We start from the raw sequence: 25261 nt of genomic DNA on the forward strand, positions 1-25261 counted from the left end.
CACAGATGTAATTCTGACAGACTGAACTGGTTTACCTCAGGGTTAGTATAGCAGAGGGTATTAAGCCATCATTTGCGCTGCCACTGCTTCAAGTTGCTCATAGTAAATAGATAAAGCAAAAACCTCAGTCCAACTCTATTCATGGCAAGCATTCACACATACCATCTGAACTATCAGACAACAATGCTAACATCTTGTTTGTGGCTACTTTACCACAGAAATAGTGTAAAAGGCAATACTGGCCAGTGACAGGCCTCAACTATTTTGACAGGCTGTTATCAACCTGAGTCCACAAAGTAAACACAAAACTTACTTTTAATCAGTATGTAATCTGATATATTATGACAGTTACACAATTCCATTTGTTTAATGAAAAGCTACTGAAGGCCAAAAACCCACACACCAGTGTAAAAGCATATGAACACATACTCAGTTTGAAGTTTCTACTAAGATTGCATTTAATACGTACATAATCTTTATTATTCAAGAACGTGCACAAAAAATTCAACAGCTCATGCTCATGTTAAGAAATAAACAAAACCTACAGCATCATGCTGTTACTATGTATCTTGGTTATCATTTTATAAAGTTGATTTCATCAGTCTACCTGTGAAAATTTCTTCTTCATTTCAGCAAAGATACTTTGTCTGCAACTCCAAAACATATCCTATAGTATATAAAAACAGAATTATCAACTCATAATTCTTTAAAATAGTACAATGACTTTTTTTTTTGCATAAAGTCTGTTCTACAGTATAAGTAAAAGTTTACTGCTGAGTTCCAAACCACCATTCACAGAATAACTTTACAAGGAATAGCCTCCAAATATTTTAACAAGTTTTCTATTAACATGAAGTTCAGTGCACACAATTTTAACATTTATATTATCATAGGAGCAGTGCTACATAATATGTTAGTTAAGTTGTAATACATGATAGGCTACATGTCATAAAGCAAAAAACTGAGTGACTAAGAAAATGTAAACACTTCAAGATATAAATTTATACTAACAAATTCCTTCATTAATTAAAAAAGCCCTCCAGACATAGGCAAACATTTTACCTCAAACAGCTCAAGTGCAAGATTAGCATAGAACTGTGTAATTCAGTTTATTATTGCGTTTATAAATTATGAAGCTATCCAGTTTCATATGAAACTGTTCCTTCGTACCTGAATTATTTCCTGTAGGAGAGTTTTTATTAATATGAACCCATTTTGAAGTATTCAGCTGAAGGTAAAGTGATGAATTACTGACTTTTCTTATTCTCAATGCTCTTACAGAAAGCCTGCCTTAGTACCTCTGTTGTACCATCAAATATGCAACAATAAACATTACCCACACAAAACTGTTTTCTGACTATGGACAAACATGAAATTAAAAAGTGCCTGAATCTGAAGCATTGCACTTTGTATTTTTCCAGAAAGGAAAAACAGGAAGTGAGAATGACGATGCTAACATCATCGTTGCTCTTTTCCAAATTTCAATTGCGCCCTCAGTAAAGATTATCAAAACATAAAATACTGACATAATCTTTACTGACATGCCCTATGTGCCCCACCAAATGACTTACAAAAATAGCCCAAATTAGATCACTGCATTTAACTTCTCAGCAGGATGACACATAAGGCAAGGTTTCTCTCTTTGCATGCAGAGAACTGAAGTTCCAGTTTTGAAGTTTTAATAATCCAAGATGGGTAATTGTATCTAGTAATTGTTTTCTCTTCACACCAGTTTGTACTTTCAGATTTGACAGAGGTTTTAAAAATTAAAAAACAAACAGAAAAACAACACTATAATTTAAATGTTTTGTTGCTTACTAGTGTTACCTGCTCTCAATTGAAAGTTACATTTTGCTGGAGTGACTTAAAGGTTAACAGAGTCTGAAGCATTATTTTGAAACTGCTGATTTTTAGTATTATGATAGTCATCAGTATACTGCCCTGTGCTGAAAACTTAAGTCTCCTTTTCGTCCTTATCGTTGTCTCCAAAGAGTCCTCACTTTAGCCTGAATTCCTCCTCTCCAGAGACAGGCAAGTTAAGTCCAGTATACAGAGAGGCACGTGTAGTTTTCTAGTGTTGTATTTTACTTGGTGCATGCAGTGGAGGGTGGAAGGGGAGGACAGGCTCCAGGCATCACTTGAACTAGACAGAAATATCTATAGGTTGCTTCTTTTATAAAAATACTCTTATGCTGGGTTCTCAGCTCTTGATTTCTCAGTGAAGGACGGCTGAAAGATTTTCAAGAGTTATTTCACTCTAAATAAATTCTGAATGGCAAAAGCTGATTTTCAATATTCCACATAACACAAACAAATCAATTTACAAATTATACTGTTTATATGATGTTCAGGAATTTTAGAAGCAAGTAATAGCCTTCAGCCGCTCTGACAAGACAAATCAGAAAATCACACGGATGTGTTCATCTTCCCAATGCAGCACTGCCTACTTTTCAATTAAGGCATTCACTCTACCACTCTATGAATATATTTTATAATAACCACTAGCTCAATTCTACATTTTATGGAAAAGCTCCTTTCACCATGGAAATTTATGCTTTAATGTACAATTAAGAGAACAAAGATCATACTATACATAAAGTTGCCTAAATTTTACCCTGATAAAAATTACTCTGGAATTCACCAAACCAATTTGTTACATCTGACAAAATAGACAAGCGTATTAACTACATAGCACAGGGTTTTCAAACTAATATACACATGGTATTTACAAGTACATACAAAAACATCCTACTGCCTTTGCATCAGAAGAGATAAGAGCAACTACTTGGGTAGCAAGCACATCTATTCTGTACATGTGAGAAGTCCTCAAAGCTAGATGTTGCTGCTTTGCCATGCCATGACATAGTATGCACACGACCAGTAGCTTAGGAAAATAAGTTGCAGACCCTCAACTGCGTAAGCATCTAAAAAGGTAAATGCTGATTGCTACTTAAGGCCACAATTTAGGAAATCATCCTATGATTATTTTACCACAGAAGTCTTCTCAAGCTAATATTTTCATCAATAATAATTTGAAATTGTAATTTCAAATGTTAACCTTTTAAAAATATTGAAACACTGACACTTTCATCCAAAGTCACTCCATCTTTTACACTCATCCTTTTCTAGAAAGGAGATGACATTTCCAAACCTGCATGTGGAAAATTTCTGGCTATGTATTAGATCAGATTTGCAAGAGACTATAATACAAACATGTAACCGACACACAGGTCTGACATGGGCGGACATTCTAGAGCATCATTCTACATAAGCATTTACCCCATGTACCTTGCTAAAAAATATTTCACCTTTTTTACATGAAAGATCTGCATCTGTCAGTTGCAGAGCATAAAGCATATTGTTGCACTGAAGTAATTCAAGCTGTAATTCTGTATATACTAACAAAGGAAGCATTGTTATTAGTGCCATCTGCAAGACTAAGACATTATCTTTGTATCATATAGGTTCTGAATTTGTTGAAAATAGAGGAACAAAAAAATAGTGCTACTAGATCTGTCAAAATAATATTCAAATGCAAAACTGTAGTGGTTTTAACACTGCATTTAGATGTCGCTTGCTATTTTTCAGCTTATGAGGACAAACCAATACAAACTTATTTTATTTTTCAAATGACACAAGTTTCTCCCTAGATTGTAACTCCCATTTCGGTTCTTTTATAAAATTATTTTCAGAGATTTAAAGTGAAATCTAAAGCTAAGCTCAAACTTCATGTAGATTCTACCCAACGTTTCCAAATTCCAATTCTTTCCAACAGCCAAAAATACTGACAGCATGAAATCAGTAAGTAAAATCACAAGTTTCAGGTCAAGAGTTGAAATAACAGATGTGTGAAGTTTGACTGCCAAGTAAAGTTAATGGCCTATTGAGACTTAAAATGATCACCAGTAGAGAAGTTCCTACATGTCCACACCCTAGAAATAATTTTCATAAATCACGGCAATACAGAGGAAAGAAAGAGATCAGTAGCAAGTGGCAATGGCAGACATCATGCTTACATTCACAAAATTACTTGGATGATTAAGCCTAAGACAGCAATTCTCAAACTTCATGTTGCTTCAGCAACTTAAGACAACCATATGAAATGCACGCAAGTGACTACTGCCTATCCCATTACTGCTGGTCAGACTTTGGGGTGTACATTCCAAGTTTGTGTAACTGATTGGGTGCGCACTTCCAGTCCAGCAATTACAAGTATAAAGTGAAATTTGGCAGCTTCAGTCACAAAAAAGTAGCCTGCACTTTGACATTTTACTTCTAAAGTATCACTGCATAGAAACATTCAGACATTAATTACAGTTCAACTGAACAGGTTTGTTTCAACTCTCTTTTTCAGCAACAATAAATTGCTATCAAATCAGCTCCTTCAGAAACCACAACCATGTTTCAAGAATTCCTTCACCTATTCCAAGAGGTCCAACCCATTAAACGCCACACTGGACACATGCTGACAGCACTGCATTCTGCACAAAATGTGAAGGTCAAAGATCTTTCAAATATACAGCAAGTAAGGGGAGAATATTCAGAGAGAGTTAGGTTACTATCGCCTCTCTAACAACTCTCTCTGAAGTCCAAAGTTCAAAATGCACAGTGTAAAGAGTCCTGACAGCCCACAACTCCCTTCTCCTCCCAGCCAAGCTAGTCACACACAATGCTTTTCCCAGCCCAACAAAGCTCTTTTTCAAAGGCCAGCTTCACTGATACAGCCAGGTGAGCAGGTCACTCCCCTGGGAAGTAAAAAAAGGGACGATACAGGTCCTCAGAATGAGCAAAGCATTCAGCAGGTGGTCTCCATCATTTTGTACACTGCCGTAGCTACTCATCTACTGAAGAAACAAGAAATCAGACTCACATTTGGCTTTATTTTAGAGGAAAGCAGCAACTTCTGTTTGAAAGACCACTTATTAGACTCATTCTGTCAGAGCATTGTGAGCTGTTACTCAACACAGGTGCCTCACTGCAGCTAAGTCTGAGTTAATGAGGGAGCACTGCACTTCGAATTCTGTTACAAATGCCTGAACCAAAACTTATTTTACAAAGAAGTATTTTATAGTACACTTTTTCTAAACTACATACACTTTTTCTAAACACTGATCCCACGAGGTCTCAATGAACAGAATCATTTTGAGCTGTTAACTTGATATATCTTGTGTTGGAACATTTCCTGAGGCAAAGTAATTCTGAACAACCTTTAGACGCGATCATTTAATTTTGAATCTGACTTTGTGGTATCAGGTTTGTTAGTACCTGAATAACATACTTTATCCTCAACTTCAAATTCTTCTTTATACCACAAGGGACTTCAGGCAAAATCCAACAACGACGCTTTGAAGCTAGTGAAACGAAACAGATGTTTTCTGTCCCCTTACTAGTGAGGAAAACAGTACTTCACACTGAGTCTAAAATTCCATACACACTCAAGAATATATACCCTGATTCTGACCACTTTCCTAATTATTGAACCTTCACCCTCTCCCCTTTTTTTTCCCCCGTGACAAGGTATCAAGGATTCACAAGAATTAGGGAAGCCCTTTCAGTCTATCCTCTTGACTACGAACAAGACTGGAAAATAGGAAGGAAAACTACCAAAAGGGTGTGTACTGAGCCAGGCTGGAGTAGAGGTAATTTTCTTCCTAAAAGCCCCCCTATGATACCCCCGCTATGGTGCTGTATTTTAGATTTGTGACTGAAAAGATGCTGATATCACAATAATGTTTTAGCTCTCACTGAACAGTGTTTGCACAGTGTCAAGGCCTTTTCCTATTCTTACTCTGCCCCCCTCAGTGAATAGACTGGGGGGTGCAGAAGAGGCTGGGAGGGGACACAACCAAGCAGATGACCCAAACTAACCAAAGAGATATGCTGTGCCATATAACGCCATGCTCAGCAACAGAAGGGAAAAGAGGGGGTTTAGTCAGGTTCTATCTTTGCTTGGGAATTGGCTGGGCATTGGTCTAGCCATAGGACATGCTGAGTTATTGTCTTTGCCTCCCTTGTTTGGTTCCCCCCTCCCCCCCCCGCTTCTTCCACTCTCCTTCACATATTAAACAATTTTACCTTGACCCCCAAGTTTTCTTGCTATTACTCTTCCTTTCCTCTGTCCCACTGGGGGTGGGAAGTGAGCGAGCAGCTGTGTGCTACTTAGCTGCCTACCAGGGCTAACATACAGCAGGGTGATTTAAAAAAACAAAACAAAACAATCTTGAAAGTGATATAATTATTGTTTTGATTTAGCATAACTGAAGTGTGGCTTTATTTTTTGTTTGTGTTTTTATCCTCATTGCTTATCAACTTCTAATATCCATTCACCTCTGCTGGATCACAAAGATTCCAAAACAACCTCCCCATCCCCGCAATTACAGTCAGAGAGACTTCAGAGACAGTACAAGGAAAGGAGGGTCAACAAAAACTAACAAAATATTTCAGAAAATTGTCCATACAGTAGAAACTTGAGACTCTTAAGAAATCACAGACAGGCTAGCCCAATTATGTCCCCCATTACAAAGCCTGAACTCTGATATCAACCTTGCGAACTCTCATTTATTTCCGTTCACACAAACTGCTTCACTGTTTCACTTAAACACATTTGCAGCATTATGTACTTGGTTATACTGTCTCCCTCTACTTCAATCTATGGCATTCAGCTATACTTCCCTCTCGTAGTATTTGATATGCTTTAAAAGAATGAAATTGATGCCTGAATGAGATATCTCATTAAGACCATTTCAACTAAAAAATAATTATAATACCCTTACACAATAATATGAACACACCCATTTATTTTTGAAACTCAACACATAAGACTGATGAATTTACAGTGCACTAAAAACACTTCACACATACACAGCAGCCTAAAAACTCTGAACACAGGAATATTTCAGTTATACAAGCAGTTAAAGCCTGAATAGATGCAACTGCTGCCAGACACAGCAGTCTTGCTCCCACCTGCTTATTTCCACCTCCCCACTGTCCCCCTTCTTGTGCGGGTACAAATGCAGCTACATATTAAGCAGGCTCAGATACCTAATCCTTCTTAAAATTAATAATTTCTGGTTGTTTTTTCAGTGGGTTAACTTTAACCTGAGTCAGCCCTCTAGCTTCTCAACAGAATCTTTAACTCTCCTGGAAAAGGACTAAATGATATACCGGTACCAGCACAGAGTAGTAGTAGTATTTTAAATGCATGTACTATATGTAGTAGTACTTAAATTACTAAATACCAACACCACCTGGACATACTGCAACTTTCTTTGGTATCCTGAAAGACTGAAAGGACACCCTCCATCCTTAGGTGTGAGTCACTGTAAATGTCAGTGCTGCCCACAGGACAAGAGGAGTAACTCCCCCTTCAATCTTGAAAGGCCTAGAAGAGCAGAAAGTGTCATTACTACAGCAATCCTATCACATTTGCCCTCACCCCATGCTTACCCTGTTTTCCGGCCTGCTGTAGACACAAGATAACTGCTGGAGATCACAGAAGGCGGCTGGGCCATACTAAGTCTAATGGCCCTGGCTACGGGAACCCTAAGAATGCTTTCCTATGGTGGATGACCCAATGCAGAAAAGAGGTGAAGAGGTACAAAATAAAATCCTGTAGCAGGGCCTCCGTGATCTTTTTCCTTTTGGAGAAAGGGGTACATGTTTTACTCTCTGCCTCCTGTAGATCACAGATTCATTTGTTGTTTTCAAGGACCATCTCCTCAGAAATGCTTCACTAGTAACAACATTTTAATTGAAATAACAAAAGTGTTTGCTACCTCAGTGAAAGAGTCGCATGCCAGCTGTTAACTGTCACCCCTGTAGGATACATAAGGACAAATTATTTTTATAATACATACACACTTCAAAGTCTAATATTCCCAGCTTTCTAAACATGTCCAAAAATAACACTATGCCTCAGAAATAAAGAGTATGTTATGAGGCTAGCATTTACCTTTGAGAGTTTGTTCCTACTGTTGTGGATTACTGGGTCATTTGTAAAAAGCATTTATAAAAGAATATAAATGACAACCAGAAAAAGCTGATATGGAGCCAGAGATAAGTACATGTATCCAGGGTGTTCAAAAGACTACAGAAAAGGATATGGCAGGGGGTACATGTCTGTGGACAGATGAACTAGAGATCAAAACATTTCTTTTTCAGTTTTACCGAGGCTATTTTCCATCTAAGTTCCATATTTTAAAAGACTTTAAATATGTGTTACTTAAGAATGTCTTGAAGAACCAGTCTTAAGCTTATCTCCTAATGGTCTTTTAAATATGGTAAATTAAGGTGATTCAGGATTAGTTACTTCCCTTAAAAATCAAATGTAGCAAATGTCAATAACAAAATAGTACAAATATTTCCTGGTCATGCCTACAGATCACACAAGAACTCTAACAAAGTTTCCTGTTATTAAATTAAGGAAATTAAGGGGCAACAAAGAATATATCCACAGTAGCAACAGATTGAGTTTTAAAATCTAAATGGTTTTCTCTTAACCACCGGACATCTTGAGTATTTCACTCTCATTCTTAAAGGTTATAATTTCAACTGATCATATTTTCTTTCATCCTATAACCCTGAATTGTTTCATTTCCAAGGGTTTTTGTAACCAGACTAAAATAATTGTGAGAATTAAATGCAAATTAAGTTCTCTTTTTACAAGGAGTCACAAGGAAAAGATGAGGGGTAACAGGTACAAGCTACTCCAAGGGAGATTCCGATTGGACACAAGAGGAAAATTTTTCACAATGAGAACAATCAGCCATTGGAAAAATCTCCCCAGGGAAGTGGTGGATTCCCCAACACTGGGCACTTTTAAGATTCAGCTGGACAGGGTGCTGGGCCATCTTGTCTAGACCATCTTGTCTTTTGCCAAGAAAGGTTGGATCAGATGATCCTTGAGGTCCCTTCCAACCTGGTATTCTACGATATATTTGCAAACTATCTGCCAGCCTCTACACATTCATTACGGTATGAACTTTACATTCAGTTGTGAGAGAGCCTCATCTTTATATGGCTTCCTTTTGTTTGCATCTTGCCTCCACCTTCTTAATCACCGTGCTCCTTGTTTTTCCCTCAAAAAAAAAAACCTGAAAAAAGAAGATGCAAGAACTTCACAAGATATTTATTACACTTTTATATATTAACCTATAATCATATAATTTGTCTTCTGTGGAGAGTCACAGAAGCAGTGGATGTGCTTTCACACTTGCCCTCCATTCTCTAAAGCACGGAACTACCATGAGCTTTACTGAAACATTTTCCTATGCTGCTAATATTCTAAAGGACTTTCTGCTGGATTGAGTTCCAAATGCAACATTAGCATAAAAACAAATCAGAGTCCAAGTAAAAAATAATAATAAAAGAAAAGTTTTCTCTTTTTGGACAATTTTGAAATGAAGGTTTACTTCCCTACAAAAATCACCAACAGACATGTATGCTAAGAAATCAAATTTCTGTACAGTTTAGAGATTAAAAGATGTGAATACAGGAGTACTTTTTAACTTTTTAATAATTCTCTAATTTTGAACTGTCCACTTGCTGCTGGACCAGCTCTTGGATAAAGAGAAGTTGAATAGTAAGGTGGGTCAGCATAGATTCTTTGTTCCCTAGCAATATTTTTCCATATATTAACTGATGAAAATATTTTATTTATAAAAAACCAGGTACTACTTTAAGTTGTTTTATCTGCTGTTTTTTTCTTTTCCTTCAGTCATTGTTACTGATCTCAACACAACACCTATACAAATCAGTGAAACGTATCTGCCTTCCATTCCTCTAGCTCCTGCAGTACTCTGCCAGACTTCTTCAAAAAATGCTATTTACATCTGTTTTCAGACATTATTTACAGTGGAAACTTTCACAGTATATCAAGTATATTTCTCACACAGCTTCAAAGTCAGAGCATTCACCAATCCTATGGAATTCATGCATACTTCCTCATGTTACTTAAAAGGCTTTCATCACACATGATTGTTGAGAAGATAGAACTGGTTATCATGCTGCAGTTCAGGTATAAGCTATTCACAGAACTGCCAATCTAAAAATAATCTGTTGTCATTCTTCAGAAGCACCTAAAGTATCCTTCCTATGGTCACAATCTCAAAGATTAAATTGAATCAAGTGATTTTTTACCAATTTTACCCCTTAATTTTTTAGAACATGGCCACCATGTCCTTTTTAGAACTTATTTCATCTGCCAACGCTGTGCAAGACCATTTGTCCAGTGCAAGCTGATTACATGCCAAACACTGCAAAAACCAAAGAAAATACCACACACTTCACAGTGGCTGAAACTATGATCAAGTTGGTTATCATTTTATCAGAAGTTTAAAAAAAAATTTAAAGACTTACTAGTATTTTCAGTTATCAGTTCTTTAGTTACTAGTGGCATTTTTTGAGAATATTTTGTCCAAGAACAATTACAAACTGCTAAATAGGCAGCTCACCTGAAGGTACATCATATTAATTCTCAAAGGGAAAAAGTGCAAAATATCACCTTTAAGTTTTCACAAAAGGAATCAAAAACTTTTTCAAACTGAATAAAAAGGCTGAATACGTATATGTAACTCAATCACTCAGTCTTTAGAGACGTAACTTTCACACTTAGTTTCTTACATAAACCCCAATACATTTTCAAATACAACAGAAAGACTGGATATACGAACATCTGTACATATTGTAGTGCATTATTGTATCAACTGTAATGTACTGGGAAAAAGGTTTAAAATAATACCTTCCCCCCAGCCGAGTTTAATTCTGACAGAACTAAAACATGTAAGTCAAAGGTAACACAAAGTCAATGTACAGGTCTACTTCAGTAAGCATCTGCAAGTTTTAATCTTATATTAGTATCAATACATCGTATTAGGAAAAGGAAGTTGGATAATACTGATTTTCATCAGTATTTGCATGGTAGGACAAGTCATACTTTAAAACTATGATGCAAGGCCACATTGATCTAAATCCACAGGTATTTAGTTTTTAAAAACAACAGAACATAGAATTAGTGAACTTTATTTAAAAACAGCAACAAACAATGCACTAGAAATTTTGTTCTATACTGAAATTCTGAGCTCAGGAAAGACAGCATAGAATGTAACATTGACAGATCTATAAGGTATTCTCTGCCTCCAGATAACTACTTCACAGGTTAGGAAAAAGTTCATTACTAGTTTGAGAAACAGTGTATATCCGCACAAAAAAATTATGGATTATACTTATACTACCATACTCATTTGATTTAGAAACCTTCATCATTAATGACACAAAAAACACTAGAGAAAACCGCATTTCTTGTTTGTGGTGATGTGCAAAATGTATTACAGCAGCAAAAAAACCCCATAAATTAAAGTTATATGTTATTTAGTTGTCAGATTATTCTACCGAACAATAACTTTAGCTAGCAGAATTTAAAGACTGAAATTCCATATCAAGTACTGCCTAGGAGGTAGTAGATACCTCTCTTAGGCAAAAACTTTTAACCAGATGATCTCAATGTGCTATTAGATAATTATCCTGGTCATCCTTCTTATACTACAGATTAAATACCCAGATGTATACAGCAATGGGAACTACACCGTGACAGAGAAGCCCAGTAGCTGAACTAAGCAGGGAAAGATCTTGCATTTTATTCTCACACCTTATTCACCAAACTAAATTACTACCTGAAATAATTCAGAAAGTGTCTGTTTGCAAGGAACAAATAACTTGGCAGAATTCTGTGTGGATTTTCTGTTTGTTTCCTCAACTTGATTTCCAGAACATCTGCTCAGTCAATGAAGTAGTCAGTTTCTCTATTTGTCACAATCATACCTTTATGTTTTACAACGGAGCACACAAGAAAGAAAGCAGGAAAAACTGATAAATTACACAAGCTGTAACCACTTGTAGAACCTCTTCATACACAGGAATGAAAGAACAAGGATGTCATCAGCATTGAAAGGAACAGCATCCCTTTATTAAACAGAATTGCAAAACATCTTAATCATATTCCTGCTCTTCTAATGAAGAATTTAGAGCGATACCCATCAAGAAACATATTTTATTTGTTCAATGCAGAGGATCAAAATGGATTCATTAGTGTAGGGATGAAAAGACTCACATTAGTTAGCTGGGAGAGAACTCACACTACCTTCTTTGATTTAATGGCAGCAAGTACAAAGCATATATATATTTATTCTGACAAGTGTACTTTGGATAGGTCATGCTGGAACATGTTGAGAAAATATCTGCACTGCATTTATTTAATTAGTGGCACAGACACTTCAAAAACCTCACAGCAGAACATACCTTTTATATTCCAACCAATTCTGGGCAATATTCACTAAGTTCTGATATATCCTGATTTTCAATAAAAGTCTTAATGTAAGTTGTCTTACATTACCTGTAAACAAACATTCTCATCTTTCTTATCAACTGTGTTGATTAGAATATTTTATTATTTTCTATTTGAGGTAGATTTGCCCAAACTAAGTTTCAGGTCTACTTTTCCCCTCAGGAACACTGAAAGCCATAGGATTGTTTTCCCTTTTAATAGCTCAATTTTCTTCTTATTTTTATTATTATCTTACTTATACTATTCCCCCTCCCATCCCAAGGTTACTGTTTTACTAGACTAATGGGGGAAAAATTGACACCTAATAACAACGCAATTTTTAAAGAACATGCTTAGCATCTACTACCAGGGTGCAGCAATGTCCTGTATGCTACTCAATGCCTTCTGTTTTATTGGATATAAAAGAAGACTAAATTGAATTGCTTAACTTTCAGATGAAGAGAGAAAAGGAATTGAGGATTGGAAGGAAAAGGAACATGGACTAGTTCACACTGAACCCCAGACCTAGTGAACACAGATTCTCATTGTCCCCATCATCAGGAATTATTGGTCACACAATTACAGGAACAGTTGGGAAAGCATTAGGCAGTGGTAGGGATGCAAGAACAAATTTACTAAATGTCTGTATAACTTGGGCAATAATCTTAATATAAAAAGAAATTCCAACACTGGGTTATTAGAACTGCTTTAATACATCTGTTCCAAATGAAAAAGAACTTCATGCCAAAGTTATGAGCAAGAGAAAACAGCAAGTCCCTGACTACCTGTACAGGGATGCAGCTGAACCTACACAACATCCAAAAGAAATTTTCGTAAGAGACTAACAAGAGATATTCTAGGTGCAGCAGTGAAACTACTAGTATTTTGTATCCATGAAAGCATGCGATTACTCTTTACAAAAGCTAATGAAAAAATCCATGCAGTATACTTAAAAGGAATCTGAGCTCCTGTTAGCATACACATATACATACAAACTTAAGACTTATAAACAACCTAATACCTATCTTTCCATTCCTAAAACACAGAGGCTCTTAATGTTATAGGTACCTCCTACTACAATATCATCACGTAAGCTTGTAGACAAGAACCAAAATCCTTTTCTCATCTACTCCTTTAGATGATTAGCCATTCCCCAGATCAGCCTAAAGCAACCAACATTACATTTCTTCTTGCTCTTTTACACTGGAATGCAAAGGAAAAATATGGTTGTGTGTTCATCTTTAGCAGACATTGGTTCACATCCTAGTTTAATCTTTGAAACAGCACAAGACAGTGAGCTATATAACCGATACCACTCAGCTCATTGAGAAGCGACAAAACACATGAACTGTAATCCTTTATTCACCCCTGAAGGGCAGAACTGAAACTCCAAACGATCTGCTTTGCCTCCAGCTGCTGATAACAACACAATAGGAATATTTAGGAGAAGGCTGTTGAGAACTCAGAGACCTGGAGAATCTTGTTTACCCATAACCCAGTGTTCTCTGCAATGAGACTATTAATGAATCTCAGAAGGACTTAATGTGAATGCTGTAGCATAACATTTGCTAAACTTCCTATCACTGAAATAAAAATGAGGATATACTAAAAAACATTGGAAAAGTTGAAGATAAACTTCTATTACAACATATATGTATGCATGTATATATATACAACCAGATGGGCTTAACACAAATAGTTAATCCGTTTTCCTCCTCAATTTGATTTTTCTTATATTCTGTTCAGTTTCGTTTACTTACAAAACGCATAGGGGCACAATAAAGAACTTGAGAAAACTTGCTGAGAAAAAGCAACTCACACTAGCATTATCAATGTACAAAGTTTATAGATTTCACACTGTGTGTTTAAGATACCCATATCTATAATAACACGTATTCATCTTCCTTTACCCATACTTCCCCTCCCTACAGATAAAAGTGCATTCAAAATCCTAGTCCAATGAGTCAGTTAAAAATACACATCTGAATCATACATATATTCTGAATGCAACTTTAAAGCCAACAGGGATACTATTAATACATATAACTAAAGAAACAGCCTCAGCTAGCTGCTTTTATTAATCACCTTGTCTGTTTCAGTTAACTACAACTAATGCTACAAAGATTCTCCTGTCAGTCTCTTTATCTCTATGTTTGTTTGTTTTTAAAATGAAATATTTAAGTATATTAGCTACTATCTTCTATCCCCAGTCTAATTTTTTTGAGATTTTTTTTTTAAGTATATACTTAAGAACTCTATCCCTTGTTTTAAGTTTCTGGAGATTTCTCTTTCCTGTAAAAAGGCTTAACACAGTCCTTTAAACCTTAGGTCTTTAAGAAAGCAAACAAGAGGTAAAGTTACCTTTGTCCTACATACATCCTGCACTTACCTGTACAACTGTATGCACAAAAATTTGTTTCTAAAATTCAGTATTGGTATTTGTTTCACAGTTCTGCTCAAGGATACCATTTAAGGATCAGCACCTCATTTTGCTAAACTCTACAAAATTGAAGTCCTTGCCTCACAAAGGTTCCCATAAGAATACACGATGGAACAGGCAGACGTAACAAACCACTGACATTTGAGGAAAAAAAAACCCAAACAAACAAACAGGAAGGGTTTGAGTAATTTATCAGAATAGTAAACTGTCAGAAAAGTTGGCTGAATATGTAAGTGTACCTGCTCACGAAATAAAGTTTCTGCTAATACTCCTCTACAAATAACTGTTTCCAAACATTTCACACCCTCACTCGAAGACTCCTTCCCCTGAACAGCATCGCTCTTACTTGACACATGTCATTTGCCTATCGCTGCAGGACAGAGGCTTAGCCTTCCTCCTTCACGCAGGCTCTTATCTTTAGCCTATGACCAAAAACAACCCTTCTCCCTTCCTCCTACAGCGAAGAAGGGATGAGGGGCCCACAATAAAGGAAACTCAATCCACTGCTGAGCCGGGCCACATTTTCTCCGACACCCACCGCAGGCACTACGGCCCGTTTTTTTAGCGCTTCGTGCCGGCGCCGGGGAGGGACGGAGCCGCCCCACAAACTCGGCAGTGGCCCCCGGGCTTCCATTTCGCACGCCGGCCCCTTTCCCCCAACCGCGGACGGACGCCCTCGGGCACGCAGAGACTCGCCTGCCGCCGGGGCCTGCTCTCTCTCTGCTCTGCCCCCTCAGCTCGGGGCCCTCACCCGGGGCCTCCGCTCCCCCCCCAGCCCGGAGGCGGGCTGCCCTCCCGGAGGGCTCCGCACAAGACCTCTGACACGGGGAGCGGCCCGGCCCGCGGCCGAGCGCAGGCGCCGCCGGCCCGGCCCCAGCGCCACGCACGCCGGCCTCCCCGCATGCCGCGACAGACAGGTGCAACTCTCCGGCCGCCCCCGGGGCCTTGCGCAGCCCAGGCTCGGCCCCGGCCTCCTCCTCCCCACACCAGCTCACACGGAAAAGCCTCAGCCCCCGCCACCCCACCATTAACCCCCAGCCCTGCCCCCCGCGGGCCAAGGGCTGCCCGGCCCCCTCACAAAGACAGGCCCTCCCTCCCGCCGGGCCTCGCACGGAGTCCGCGAAGCCGAGCCGAGCCAGGCCAGGCCAGGCCAGGCCAGGCCGGGCCGGGCCTCCTCCACCCCCACCCTCAGCCGGCTCCGGTACCGCGGGCCTCCCGCACGCCGCAAAGCCCACCACAGCCTCCCGCTACGACGCCCGGCCCAAGGCTCCCTCGCCCCAACCCGCCTCACCTCTTTGGGGACGAGCTGGTTCTCCTCGCTGGGCACCATGGCCGGTAGCGCGGCGCTGGGCCCGCAGCAGGCTGAACTGAGCGTCGTCGTCAGCAGCAGGAGGCGGGGGGACGCCAGAAGCTCATCCTCCTCCTTCTCCTCCTCCGCCACCGCCCCAGCCGGCGAAGGCAGCCACGGCCCCCGCCCCCTCCGCCAGCACCAATCAATGGGCAAAATGGCCACTAGCGCCGCTCTCGCGAGAGCCAGCCTAGCCCCGTCGCGCCCGCCTTCGCCGCGGCGGCCCTTAGCGCGCTCGGCCGGCTGAGGTGCGCAGTCGTTGGTTCAATATGAGGAGCGGTGGGGGAGACGCAGGTGTCATCCCCGCAGGCGGCCAGGGCAGAGCCGCGTCGTTCCCTCCTCGAGCCCCGCGCTCGGGGGCCGTAAATGGCGCTCGGCTGTCACCAGCTTCTACCCTCACCATGGCCTTACCCTAGAGAGCGGCGGCTAGTACTGGCCTTAGGGCAGGGCGGGCCGGGCGAAGGCCCTGCCGCCGCCTATTTGTCTCCTCGCCCCGGCTGTAGCAGTGCGGGGCGTCCCCTCCGCGCCGCGGGGCACCCAGGTTTGCAGCGTGCACGGGAGAAAGTAGCGAGTGATTAAAATTGGGTTGCACTAGGTAAGCGAGGAGACACCACATACAGAGAACGTGGCCTGCAGGTGCGGGAGAGAGCTTACAAGGGCCTCCGTGGGCGTGGGGGCCTTCCCCTGGTCGTAAGAGCAGGGCTCACTGCTCGGGCCCTTAGTGTGCTCTGGGTCTCTGTCCTGAGGTGATGGGATGTACGGGAGCCAGCCTGTCCTCTGCCCCATGGAGCTCTGCTTTCCTACACACAGCTTCTGCGCTCGCTGCTTGTGAGGAGTCCTTGCCAGACACAAGGGATGCGGGCTGTGGTTTCTGTTTGTTTCATTCATTTTTTTTTCCTTGTATCTGGATGTAACTTGCTAGTGCTCAGCTGTTGGGTTAGGAGACCACAGAAGGATTAGAACAGTAAGGGCAGCCTGATCCTGCTAACACACAGGTGCTCTTCTTGCTGCCCCAAAGTTCTTTGAAGTTGTACTGTGAAGTTAAGCACGCACTGCCTTCCCTGTAAGTTTAGGGTTAATAGTTCCCTTTCAAATGCAATGCAAGGATATTTCTGTGGCATCGTTTAATTCTTGATTTTTGTCTCCAACAGGCTTAAATATATCTTTTTTTCAGGCTGCCCGAGGCACACTAAAAGCCGAATACTCATCACTAAAATGCACATTAGAAGAAAAGTAATTATATATTAATGTCTACTTCACTGCAAAGTAGTTTTTAGGTGAAAAACATTCTACTTAGCTAATGAGGAAGAATGGGACGTGGTAGTTGTACGTTTTTGTACAACTATTTTTCCCATTATTTTAGTGTCCTCTTGTGGAAAAATGCAGAATTGAGGATACTTTTTGATTTTGTGTCCAAGAAACTTTGCGTTTTGGGGTAATTTTTGAAACCCCTTGTACTGAAGATTATTGGAAATCTATCGTGAAGATTTACTAAAATTAAATTCTCCCTCTTCATGTTTAAAGTATGTAACTTCTCAGGTTCCCCTCTGTCATGGGGCTTTCTCGAAGGTGAAATGAATAGCGTGTTTTGGAGTCAAGATATAGTATTAGTATAGTATTTTAACATTTTTTAAAAGGCCTGAAAATGGTCATCTCTATGAATAACAACATCAATAGTTTTATTTTCATCTTGCAAGTGTGTTGTGGGAGGTGCTATGTGTCATCATTTTTTTTGAATTTTGCTCCATGAACTAAGCACAGAAATGTTCCTGCTGAAAACTTACTTGAAACAACTTTTCAGTTTGTTCCTGACTAGTTTTTGATTACATAACTTAAGGGAGTCATCTTATAGTAAAGGTCAGGAGGTTCTTTGAGACAGGAGCTTTTGCCCTCTAGTTTTAAAAGATGTAGCACCTGAAAGCCCCTCACCTTAGTGAGACATTTGAACTCTAACATGATGAAATCAAGGCAGGAACCTGGGAGTCCCTTGCTTTTAATGATACTCTACTCTCTAGTGTAGACCTACCCTTCTACAAGAGGGAAAAATATGTTAAATAGTTGGGTTTTCTTTAATAGGAAAGACACTATGGACTTAATGAACTCATGTCTTTTCTGAAAGAGGGGTTTTATTAATGCTTATCAACTATGTTGTTAATTCAAAGGTTTGGGATTTAGTTGGGGTTTTTTTTGAGGGGGACTTTTGTAAGCATCTTGGTGTTACGAAAGGTATAATTGCAGAAGAAATTAAAAAAGGTATCAACATTTGTAGATATTTGAAGAAGCACAGCTGCCTGGTGATCTTCTGTGGTCCAGTGGCGTCCAAAGATCCATGAGATTAGCAAGCCAGTACTTTAGTTGAAGAGCCAGAACAAAGACGTAAGCTTGCAATAGAAAGCGATACAATCATCAAAGCACTGGCTGGAAGCCTCCAACAGTGGTATGTGACTGATGGGCCTGGTGCTACTTTTTATTTTATTCCCTTTTTTTGAGGGGGGAACACACACCAAAACCTCTGGAACTTGGGGGATTCTTCCTCTGTTTCTTAAGGAAACCAGAATTCAGGAACAAGAAGCTTTCAAAGATACTACTTTTGAAAGTCCTTTTGACTTTCTAAAGTGTTATGTTCTTATGGGGTTTTTTTTGCTGTCATTTGTGCTTAACAAGGGGCAAAGCTATGGGACTCAATGACTTTAATTAAAATATATTGCTCTATTGGGATAAAGAGGTAGCTACCACAAATATGTGCCTACTAGATAAGAATCAGGAGGGTTTGTTTTTTTTTAAAGAAATAATCTGTTAGATCCTCCTGCCAACCTTTAAAACTGTGCAAACATCTAGAGTAGCATGTGTGCATGAAACATCTTTAATGGAGTAATAATCTCTAGTTAATAATTAAATCTCCAAGAGCTTTTGTAATTTGTGGATGCTACAGTATTTAATCTCTTTACGTGAGACTTCTTAAAGAGGAATATTCAGAACTGGAGTTTCATGAAGGGGATCCTAGCCTTATGTAAAGATTCATTTAACATATCACAGGTTTAACTTGTTATTAGTGTGAAGAAGAAAAAATTATGTCTCAGACTAAAAATGATGCTGGATTTGCAGTTACAGGTAAGTTTCATAGGCTGTTGATTGTCAAACTATTGTTCAGAGATGCATTAATGAGAGTCACAAGTGTTGAAGTGTGTCAGTTTTTAGTTAATGACACTTGGCTAGTTTTAGTCAATATAGCACTTACCACACTAATGTATGCATTCTATTAATGGAAATGTAGTTATGCAGCATTGGTATGCTGGAGTAAATAAGCCTTCATTAGAAGACATGAACTTTTAAATTAGTCTGTGGGAATGGGATACCTCCACCTCTCCACAGCCTTTTTAAAGTTTACTTCAGTTTTGATTTTTCAAATAGGCTGTCAGTGGGAGATCCATTTCCTGTTTCAAAGGTTGGTGGTCTTATTTGTGGAGCCAGCATTGCAGCGCTTTTTTTCTTCTGTATTGTTCTGTCAACAAACAAACAAACAAACAAAACCACAAAAAACCCCCTCAAAACAAAAACCCCCAAACCTGAAGTTTGCAATCCATGAATTACCAAAATGACATAGCCATTCTGTATTTGCCGGCAGTGGAAATGTAGCCAATGCTGATGCAGTGTTCTCTTAGAGCTCTTCTGCATTGTCAGCACTTTAAGGAAAACCAGGGGAAGGCCTCTCCCCTTTTCAGTCTTTGGCAAGTCCATGCCTACTGATAGAAGAGATGTGTGAAAGTTCAGGATATCACAATCCAGTAGTTCATTGCACTGCTGGTTACTTTGCTGTTTGAGCCTCAAGTGACTTTTCCAGAATTGCACAGGAAGTTTTGAAGCATTTCTCTGAAATTCTGCAGCCTACTGACAGCACCATCCAGTCCTTTCAATAGGGGAAAAAAAAAAACCCCACAAGTAAATTTGGCCCTGGAGTGAAGGTAGGGTGAGGGGAGGACAGGGGAAAATTATTAGGGAGAACAAGTAGAATTAGTACAAGGTAAAGAAGGGAAAGTTATAGAATTCTGCATCTTTAACAGTGCTTTTTGCTAAATTTCCATTTCTTTGATCTTAGCTCCCTAAATATGAAGCAGGACGATAAAAAAAGCTAAAGAGCAAATTAAGATCTTTACAAAGGGAACACTGATTATTTCTAATTCTTCTGTAACTGTTGTTAGAAAGGGGCTTTTATATTTTAGCATTTTGGTCTATTTCTTGAATGTGTTAAGCGCTGGAATAAAGGTATTAGTTTAAAGATAAGGAATCATTAAATATTTTTCTATGATCTGTATCTTAAAGAAAAAGATGATAGTCTTCTCTGTCTAAAGTCTATGCAGAGTTTTAGGAAATAAAAAAATCAATTTCTAAGAGTTGAGAATTCTGTGGGAAATTAAAGCTTTAAATGGGAGATTTACTATGGAAAAAGTATTCTTTTCTTTAGAAAGACCATTGTAAATAGTCTTGTAGGTCTAGTAGGCAGGTAAGCAGCCACCTGAAGTTAAACTTCGTGAGATTAAGAAAAAAAACTCAGTTTTAAGTTCAGTGCTAAACATTGTGTTCTGCTGTTCTTAGTGTTTTCTGCTCTAATCTTTATGAGCATGAGGGTGCTTTTCTGTCCTCTGACACGGTAGTTCATGCCAAGACCTTTTTAATCAAAACCAGTAGGGTTAATTTTAATTAATTATAAATCAGCAGCCAAGATTCATTGACATTTTTGTTAAAGATTATTTTTTTTGCTCTGGTTTCAAGACACCAAGTGTTCAGTTATTAGCTTAGGAAGTTAGTTTCTTTTCCATTCATCTTATGCATGAATTCCCAAAGGAGTTTGAGGCTGAAATTACAGTTATAAAGAGAAATAGAAATCCTGCAGAGAGTTTTGCAGGATCATGGATTCCTTTATTAACACTGAATTCTGTTATCAGCTTGATTAAGGATTTTCAGCATTGTATACTTAAAACTACAGAGCAGCTTCTAGCATTAGTAGTCTAAACAAAACATAGTTCCAGGGTGTTTGACCTCTTGATGCACTTGCCGAAACCTTCCTGCTGTCACTGGGAGTGAAATGCATGCGCTAGCAGAGCAGCTTCCACTTTGTGCGGAGAGAGTTTGGAAACAGATGTGGGCTGGTATCATGTTAAGTTTGTGAGATCCAGGCAAATCTCACATGGTATTTGCTGGGTTAGGCTCATGGCCAGGCTGTTACTTGTCTAAAATGCATGCAGTAGCTTGGAAATCTGCTGTCTTTTTAAATGTGCAGACTAGTAGAGTGTACTGCATACATCCTTTCTGGCATATGGGCTAGTATGTTATCTAACCCTCTCCTCTAAGGCTGGGGGGTGGAGGGAGGGAAGGCATCTCTGCACAGCAACACAGCAAAGGCTTATGTACGGGAAAGCAAGAAGAAAGGAGAGTTGCCTTGAATGCATACCGTGATGGTAATGTCAGTCACCAAAATGGTTCCGTTATTTCAGAGGTTCAAAAAAAGCTCACAGTGACATAGTATATTTAAAAACGTTGAGTTAACACTTATCACACGTGGAATTGCTGTTGCAGAGTCACCCTAAGAGTGCAAAGGCAGCACTAAATAAGACTATATAATGTGCAAAAATAACAAGAGTAGCTTAGCTTCACATGGGGCTGCTCTCAGTATGGATACTCAAAGTATTTATAGCTGCCCTTGGGTCCAGGAGTGAAATAGTTCAGGTTTGCATTAGGGGTTCCCAGTGACTCTTCAGATTAAATCTGGTGACGTTTAATATTATGAGCAAGCACTAATTATACTGCTTACAGCTCTTTGGGCAAGCAGGAAGTGGTTTCCCACACTCAGCAAGCTCTAGCACATAGGGAACATTCCTTTATCCTGGATTTGAGTTCCTAGGTGGCCTTCCCCTGGATGAAACATGTTTTCTTTACATTTTCTTTGTAAGGTGTCATGATTATCAGTGTGAAGCAGTAGTTCGCAGCTGCCTGGGCTTCACCCCATCCCCTCACTGAGGGGAGGGAAGGAAGTGTAGCAGTTGGCATCTTTTGAATGTGCTGTCTCATGGCTCTGAGTGCAAGGGCAGTACCTGCAGCAGGATCTTTGCCCTGGGCTGCCTTGTGACGTGGTCTGCCTTTGGCCTCTCTGCGCTGCCCAGGAGTAGAGGGTGGCGGGGAAAGTGCTTTTCATCTGTGGTCATTCCTCCTGCCAGGGCTCTCTCCTGTCCATCCCAGGAGGGCCATGTGTCTGCAGCCCTGTAGCTTTCTGCTTGTGCAGTCTTTATAGCATAGTAAACATTGTGTCCCCACGATGGCAGGGGCTCAGGGTGTCCTGCAATAAGATGTCCCTAAACTAGCTTTTAGGTTGTACGTGCATAGCTGTTTGGAGGCTTGGTCTAAAACCTGCTGCTGGCTCTGTGGTTCTCCAAGCTCAACCTTGTCCTCGTTTTGCAATAGGCTGTCCCCTGAATATCTACAGCTTTCTTGGGCTTTAAGGGCTAGTCTGCTGCGGGGGTTGCTAAGCTCTTTCTTGCATGAATTAATGTAGCTTTACCTTTGGCAGCAGCAAAGGGAGCTGCCAGAGGCCTTACATAGCATTTAAAATGTCAGCTGCCAGTCTAGAGCAGGTGCCAGCACTGGAGCTCTGGCAGAGGGAATGCCGTCACAGGGCGAAGGCAGGGAATGTCAGCGTGGACATAGTGTGAGTCAGGCTGGGCAGGGACGTGTGTACAGAGTATCCTGACGTTGGTAAAATGCCCTTTGAAATCTCCCAGCAAGTTGTCTCCTGTGTTGCTTGGGTGATATATAAGGAAATGCTACTGGCTCTTGACTGTTGTGTTTTGTATTCAGACCTGACTGTACTGTCAGAGTGTGGGGTCTACACTGATGAAGTAATCCTGTGGAATTGGTAGTCTCTCTTCTGGGCGAAAGATTAAGGCAAAGCACTACCTAGTGAGAGTCTTAAGAAAGAATGTAGTTTCTAAAAGCAATCTGATTTTGTTCATGTGTATGCCAATTTTAATGTTTTTTAAATTAATTTTTTCTTTTAAATGTTTGGAAACCATCTGTCGGTTGGACTGAATTAACATGAGAAAAATAATTAAAAAAAATCGTAACTACTGTCCTTGTTTGTCATTATTGCCTTTTGGAGAAGATGCCTCTGGAGAGCAGGTGTGTTTCCTCAACATTTTGATTAGAAGGCTTTGAAATGTGTGCACATTTATGCTGATTTGAATCTCCTATTTGCTGTTAGCATGGGAAGTAAATTTCTTTTCATACTGTTACTTCTTTGCAATGAATTGTGCCAGCTGTTATCAGTTAGATGCATATCCATTTGCCTATCAGCTATGATTTAAACCAGGCTTGTTAATTGGGCCTGTTAGATGTAAGCATGTCTAGCAGAGATGCCCAGATAGGTAGAGATAAATTCCAGATTATTTGGATTGGATCCAAATCCATTCATGAGACTTAACTCTTCAGCAGAGTGCTTTTTTTATACGGCGATGTTAAAGGAAGAGGGCTCATTGGGGTTTTCTGTTTGTCTGGTTAGTAACGTAGGGTGCATCCATGAAATGCGGAGGTGCGTGAATTGGAAGGGTCTCAGTGCCAGGCTCGTAGATGTAATAATAGGCTGGGCACTGTAGTATTTACCACAGTGTTTTACATACGGAATTAATCTATGCCCTTCCTTGTGCAGGAAATGTGCATCTTTCATGCCGTATGCCTTTGCATATACGCTGCTTTTGTGTACCTTATGGTAACAAAAGATTTACCAAAAAAACCCAATTAAAACCAATTTTAAATACTAACAGGCATATAGAACTGCGCTTTTGATACCACCAGTAATGGAATTACTGGAAATCAAATTCCAGACTTGCTGTTGGGAATGCTGCCTACTAGGATAAGAGTGAGCCAAAAGCATCCATGAATTTTTTTATGTTCTAGGTTTACTTCTATGTACAGGAGAACGTGCATATACAATAAAGCCCCCATCCTTTTCTGCATCCAAGATCTGGGTGGTATTGTAGATTTTTTTTTTTTTTTTTTTTTAAGTCTAGGAGGGTTTCTGAAATGGGGAAAGAGCAATCCTCAGATTATCAGAGGATTATCATCAAAACTGCTCAAGAAGTTATAAACAAAGATAATGTCATTCATATTTGTCTTTTAGGTTTTTTCTCTGTTCTGACCACTGAATTCTATGAAAAATAAAAGCCTGACTATAACATACTTTTCTAACTGCAAAATTTTTGCTAACACCCTGACCATCCTTCAGTCTGCTCTGCCCTATTTTATTGCTGCTCCTTCAGCCTCTTCCTGTTCTCTTCCAGAGTTCTTCCTTTCCAGAGATTTTTTTTAAAAACTCTTCCAGAGTTGTTCAAAGACAGGCTGAAACTATAGTGCCCTTCTGTTAATCTGCTCTTTGTATTCCCATGTTATTTATTTTCATGTCTTTGAATTGATTCAGCATGGCACTAATGCAGTATACATGTTTCAGGCATGAAGAGGTTAATGAAGCTTTAACTACCTCATAAAAACATTCATGTTCTTGGCAGCCTTGGGATGGTAGTTATTGCCTGTAGTCACATACAAGGACTATTATCCTTTTTGATTGCCACATTTCTATACAGCCAAACTAGATTTAACAGAATCTTTAGGGTCCTTTTGTGTGTCCCTCAGCAGTAATAGCAATTTTATGGTGCCTCTTTTGAAAATTGAAAGGGCAATTTTTAGTAAACAGTTAATCAAACCAAGAATTCCTATGGTAAAAAGAATAAAATAATGTTCATGGAAAGGTGTTTTGAAGATGTTTCTGTGATTTAATTTTTGGAAATTAGAAATTCATGGTATAAGAAACAATTGTCAAAGCCTCACTGCTAGTTGGGTTCTGGTTCTTTGGCTGCTTAAACCATAGCTTTACCTTAGGATGAAGTAACTAGCTAAATTTTTTTTTAATTTGAGGAAGAGGAAAAAGTGAAAGCAGTAAGAATTAAAGTGGACAGGCTCTTTTTTTAATCTCCAATGGAAGTTAATATTTTGGGAAATTTCAGAGTAATCGCTAGTCACTTGTGCTGCGCTGGCTATTTCAAATTCATCATGTGACTGAGAATGATGCCACTCAGTGCACTTGGATTGCTTAATGACTTTTTTCTAGGCA

The 25261-nt window shown here is 39.5% G+C and overlaps 1 protein-coding gene across 4 annotated transcripts in view; it reads right to left on the minus strand.

The window, feature by feature from the left end:
- USP47 (ubiquitin specific peptidase 47) overlaps positions 1-16226 on the minus strand; it is a 58663-nt gene extending 42437 nt beyond the window's left edge. For 3 of the 4 annotated variants that reach the window (XM_068398144.1, XM_068398145.1, XM_068398143.1), the window contains exons 1-2: positions 16051-16226; positions 608-667 (exon numbers count right to left, since the gene is read on the minus strand). In XM_068398144.1, coding sequence (XP_068254245.1) covers positions 608-667; positions 16051-16089 — 99 coding nt within the window. In that variant the 5' untranslated portion in view covers positions 16090-16226. The remainder of the gene's footprint in view (positions 1-607; positions 668-16050) is intronic. The other variant, XM_068398146.1, reaches the window with a different exon arrangement.
- Positions 16227-25261: the final 9035 nt, after the last annotated feature.

Source organism: Nyctibius grandis, chromosome 4 (assembly GCF_013368605.1).
Source record: "Nyctibius grandis isolate bNycGra1 chromosome 4, bNycGra1.pri, whole genome shotgun sequence".
Lineage (NCBI taxonomy): Eukaryota > Metazoa > Chordata > Aves > Nyctibiiformes > Nyctibiidae > Nyctibius > Nyctibius grandis.